This window comes from Lactuca serriola, chromosome 9 (assembly GCF_051521515.1).
Source record: "Lactuca serriola cultivar US96UC23 chromosome 9, Lser_US96UC23_V15, whole genome shotgun sequence".
Lineage (NCBI taxonomy): Eukaryota > Viridiplantae > Streptophyta > Magnoliopsida > Asterales > Asteraceae > Lactuca > Lactuca serriola.
Genome location: NC_136416.1, coordinates 27,473,163 through 27,479,162, shown reverse-complemented (window position 1 = coordinate 27,479,162; position 6,000 = coordinate 27,473,163). Strand labels below are relative to the sequence as shown.

The 6,000-nt window shown below is 36.5% G+C and overlaps 1 protein-coding gene across 1 annotated transcript; it reads left to right on the top strand.

Moving 5' to 3' along the window:
- The first annotated feature begins 3,723 nt into the window (after positions 1–3,723).
- Positions 3,724–4,700, top strand: LOC145075467 (uncharacterized). The gene is made up of 3 exons (XM_079021706.1): positions 3,724–3,952; positions 4,093–4,368; positions 4,531–4,700. The coding sequence occupies exons 1-3, from the start codon at positions 3,724–3,726 to the stop codon at positions 4,698–4,700; spliced, it is 675 nt and encodes a 224-aa protein (XP_078877832.1).
- Positions 4,701–6,000: the final 1,300 nt, after the last annotated feature.

The window sequence follows — 6,000 nt, the reverse complement described above, 5'->3', positions numbered from 1 at the left end:
ATGGATAACAGGGTTCCAACGTTTTAGGATGGACATACAACAACCAACAGGATGACCAAGGTAAGAAAAAGGGAGCTGATATGCTCGACATCCGGTAAAACTGGCAAAACTACCAACTTCTTCAAAATCTACCATCGCACCATATAAATTAGACTTATGCAGATTAAGCTTTAACCCATAAACACAATAGAAGCATTGTAATAATTTCACAAGAGCTCTAATATTAACTCGACTCTGGTCACCCATGAATAAAACATCATGCATATAGAAGATGAGAGACTTGCAAAGAGCCAACCAAAGCACCATGAAAATAATCGACTACTATTACATCCTCCACCGCTATATGAAGGGCCTCCATAACTAGAATAAAAATAAAAGTAGAAAGTTTGCCTTAGCGGAGCCCTCTCTCAAGCACAAATTCAACAAAAGGACTCCCGTTAACTAAGACTGAAGTCGTAGCTGAATTTAAACAGCCATGGATCCACCGTATCCACTTGTATCCAAACCCCAAGAAAAGCATAACCCGTTCTAAAAAATCCCAAGAAACTAAATCAAAGTGCTTTTCAAAATCCACTTTGAAAAACATAAGAATTTTTTTCTTCTTTTTATACCAATCCAAGATTTCGTTAACTATGAGGGGACCATCCAATATTTGGCGACCCTTGATAAACCCCATTTGTTCGCGGATAACAAGAAAATCAACAACATGAGAAAGACGGTTGGCTAACCTTGGCAATGATTTTGCACTGGGCACCAATAAGATTGATAGGAAGATAATCAGTCACTACAACTTACTACAACTGGATTGTTAACCTTCTAATTAAGATAATGAATGAGGAATTACATCTGGGAGGGATTTTTTCAGTAATAAAAACTAGACATATATGCCATAATATTTTTTTTCAAGATATCCCAATACTTCTTGAAGAAAGCAAAAGTAAAACCATATGGATCTGGAGATTTGTTTGGCCTACAATCTCAGACAGCGTCACAAGCCTCTTGCTCCGATATTGGCTCTTCCAAAAAAATTGTTTAGGATTAAGACATTTACAATGATTTCTTCTATTATTTACCTGGAATCCCTTGAAGGATTTGAATTTATCTTGAAAGAAATAAAATAAAATAAAATAAACGTTTTTGACAGGACCTCGGATCAACGAGCCAAACCCTTCAAACTTGACCTCTTTAATTTAAAGTTGACGACGTTCCTGTTAATCAACCCATAAAAATTTTTGTATTTTCATCGGCCTCAATACCCCCAACGAACTTTTCTTTTTTGAGCAGCTTCAATTCGATCTGCGCTTTCAATATCACAAAGGTTTTTAACAGCTCAAACTTTTCTTGTAACAAAATCGCGTCACCTGCTCCCGCCTCAATCATCCTCTTGGTGTTAGCAATATCCAAACGAATGCTTTTTCGAATTCATCTGTTCATTATGAATTCGATCCCATGTTCTAATCTTATCTTTCAAAATTTTCAATTTGTTCTTGAAAACTACACATGTTGGAGCCATTGAGATTTACAACTTCAAACCATGAATTCTTTACTAAGTCATCGAAGGCACCAACCTCCAACTAGGATTTATAAAGTTTAAAAGGAAAGGGACCATAATCCTCAAAATTTTGATGCAAAACAATAGGTCTGTGATATGAAATAAGCCTATCAAGAGCACTTTCATTTATTAACCTCGTTCTCACCGATACTAGCAATGTATTTAACAAGATCCTGCTTACTTCCTTCCATATCGTACCCAAGAACGCTTCCCATCTCAATACGATGTTGGTGATTTTAGTGTCATCATGTCATTTTAAGTAACTGGAACTAACATGTGAGCTAAGGGGCTTCATAATTTGTACTCTAATATATGTATGGAGTAGTGCGGAGTGCACGCATGTATAAGATCGAATTAGAAGCCGGTTCGAAGACTAGTCGGGGGTCCGGGGTTTCCAAAGGGGCAGCGCCCCTTTGGCGGGGTCTAGGGGTAGTGCCCCTAGCGGGGTCCAAGAGGCAGAGCCCCTGGCTGGGGTCCCGCTGGATTATGCATGTGGGAACATAATGTAAAAGTTAATTTCTTGAGGGTGATTATGGTAAAACTAACGAAACTCGTTAGTTTTGGTAACCCTAATCTGGATTAATATTACTTGCTTCCGATGCAACTAATGACGGCCCAACCCTAATGAAAACCTAATCTTGTATAATATATAAACGGCTCTTTTTATACAGAATGGGGTTACATTCTTTAGCTCTCGGTTTTTCATCACACATTCACAGAACCCTTTAGCATATTAGCTTACATTTTCTGTGCCTAGAAACGTAAGTGTCCACTTGGATTATCCTAGGCTGAATTTCTTATAACCCAGGCATAGGGTAGAAATATCAGTTCGGAACGTGATATCCGATCCAAGTTGGTATCCAGATCTCCACCACAAACCCTAAATTTCTCTACATACGAGAGATAAATGCATCAATCATTGATCCACGAGTTAGTTATTGGTATAATTGCAAAATCATAAACTTTTCGCTTGATATATTTTTCTTATATATGTAAAAAGTTGTATTAGATGTAACCTTTATTATTTCTCTGAGCTTCAGATTCGTCTACTAAGACTGGAGGGAATGGGAGGGGTGTTTCCCTCACTTTTTGTGGGCCACCTAAAACCCAAGGAATGGGTAGAAAGCTCCCTTCAATATTTTTTTATTTTAAAAAATATATATATTTCATACATATATTATACTCATTTTGTAGGGAATTAAAAACCATGAATTTTGATATAGTTTTTTTATATTTTTTTAGTAGGTATATAATTTTATAAATATTAAAAAAAAACTGCCCAATAGAATGAGGAGAGAGAGTGCGACACCCCCTCTCCCCGCCTCTTTCCCGCGGGTTGCTTCCCTCAGCCAGGGGGCGGTGTTCCAGTGAGAGAGAAGCACTCCCGCTCCATACCTTTCAGCCTAAGAGAATACATAAACTATAAACTATTATGCCAATTATGGAAATTGGCGTTGCATTCGTAAGTGTTAATTTTTACAACTAGCTTTATTGTTGTGTAGTGTACTTCCTGTTATTCTTTGTTATATATATATTTTTCTCGATATCTAACAGTATTTTGGCCATCATTTTCAATTTCAGGGTTAACTTCGGTTGTTTTAGGTTTACTTGTGGTCTTCAAGAGCATATTTAATTTGGTAATCTATCTTCTGCTTAACCCACTAACCTAACCCACTAAACACCCATGGTAATGGTATGTATGTTCTGACTTTTAAAGTGTTAATACATATAGGTTATAGAAGCGAATTTATGAATCACCTTGGAAGATGAATCACTACAAATAGATGTGCTTGACTCTTCATTCAAAGCAAGTTTAAATAATGTTGATTTAGATGAGTAGGTATGGGCAACGCCCAGACGCGTTGTTCTGAAGTGGAACCCAAAGAACGCAGTTAACACAGCTTGAACACCCCCCCCCCTCCGCTCTTTTCGTGTTTTCCGGTGTTACTATGGAAATGGGAGGCAACAGAGGGTTTGGGCTTGGATTTACCATTAAACAGTCATATTTAGACTGTTGTTAAACGGTCACAATTTAAATAAAAAATCATTTTAACTCTATTATAAATACAAAATGAATCCTTTCTATTTCTTTTACTTTCACACTTCTCTCATTTTCACTTTCATTTCTTCTTTCTATTTCACATATAATTTCAATAAATCAAAACCAAAAAATGAATCCTTTTGATCCGGCCCATCCGTTCACCGATGATAACGATGAAGATGATATCTTCGTGAATATGATGTACCAGTATTATACGGGCATGCTACTACAGCCAGATCCAGCTCCACTACTCACGCAATGTGCAACGTTAAACATAGATCGCGAGGAAGAGCATAGACGTCTAGTTAACGATTATTTTGCGGATAATTGTGTCTACCAGTCAAGCGATTTCAAAAAAGGTTTCGTTTGTAAAAAAATGTGTTTGGAAGGATAGTCAACGCCCTGGAAGAAATGTATCGTTTCTTTCTAGTTTTTAAATTTATAAATGTCGCTTTTAGATAAAATAACTACAATTTTTAACTGTTAAATATATATTTAGGTATGAATTTTTTCCAAATGAGATATGATGCTAGAGGTAAACGAGGATTTACAGGGTTGCAGAAATGTGTTGCTGCAATTAAGCTTATGGCTATGGGGGAGTCGCCTAATTTTGTTGACGATTATATGAGAATGTCTGAGAGAACCGCACAAGAAGGTTTGTATAGATTGGCAAAAGGTGTTGTTGAAACCTTCGGTAACAAATATTTGCGCAAACCTTCGTTGCATGATATGCAACAGCTATATGCAGTGCATGAAGAAATACATGGTTTTTCGGGTATGCTTGGAAGCATTGATTGCACACACTAGAACCGGAGAAATTGTCTCGTGGCGTGGAAAGGCCGGTATGCAAGCGGTAATCATGGAGCGCCTTCGTTGGCATTATAGGTTGTTGCTTCCCAAGATTTATGGATTTGGCATGCTTATTTTGGGGTTGCAGGTTCCAACAACGATGTCAACGTTCTCGATCATTTCCCAAAATTCGAGGATCTTTTGTTAGGAAAGACACCAGATGCTCCTTTCACAGTGAATGCAAATAAATATAAGTTTGGGTATTACCTTACAGATGGAATATATCCACCATATTCCACATTTATGAAGGCATTTTGACACCTAGTAGACCTAAGAGACAAATTTTTCACGAGACGACAAGAAGGAGCATGTAAGGACGTTGAACGTGCTTTTGGAGTTTTGAAATCAAAATGGAACATATTTAAACATGTAGCACGAACTTATGAGTCAGATATTCTACGAGATATCATGTATACATGTATCATAATGCATAACATGGTGGTCGAAGACAAAAAAATGCAATATTACAGTGTATTCACCTACGGAACCGAGACACGTGCAATTTCAACCAAGGACAACGGAATATTTCCATAAAGTGGTTGATATTCAAGACCCAAAAAATACATACGACTTCGTGAAGACTTGGCATATTACATCTATGATGCTCACAAAAATGAATAAATTAGGGAAAAATTGTATTTTTTTTGTCTTTTTTTTTAAGTTTTCAAATGTTTTTGTCATTTGGTGTCATTTTTATTTTAAGTATTATGTTTTAAAATATCATGCTATATTAATTTATTTTTTTATAATTATTTAAGAAAAGTCGAAAAAATAAAATAAAAACAAAATAGAAAATAAGGGGTGTTATAACATGTTATTTAGTGTTGTCCATTTCTACACTTGATGTTATAACACCAAAAATGACTAGGATGATGATGTGACAACTTTTGGATGTGATAACATGGAATAACATGTTGCCCACACCCACCAGCCTTAGTGGTCGTCTGAAGTTATGTTGTAGCATATTAATGATGTCAAGTGTATTTGGACACCTATATATAATAAAAGATGTAGGCGCCTAAGACTATGTGTTTCTATAGTTACTTTGATTACATATATGTATGGAGAAGGGGCTAATTGATTATGGTCATACTAATGCCAATGGCACTAGATAGATAAAAAAAGGTCTAGCTTGATGGACATGGATTGGTATGGTTAAGTATTATGTAAAGTACATGGGCAACTTTTTTGTGCACAAGTCTTTTGGTCTCAGTTATAAAACATGATATCAGCTTCACAGGTAAGGGCCTCGCCCGACATCAATATAAACATATAAACGGATAAACACACAACACATGCAATAATCACTAAGATAGATACATCCAGAATGATCATCGGGCCCCACCCGATAATTATATAAACATATGCAGGAGTCATACAGACATCTAGCATTCTAAACATATCAAACCATGGGTCGGCATTGGTGCCTTCGACTCGCTAAACACAATAGGGAAACTCACCTCAAACTGTAAAATCGCTCAGATAAAATCTCAGTTTACCGGTCCGGGATATCCCCATGCTAATATCATCAAATAAATATCTAATTAATAATTGGATC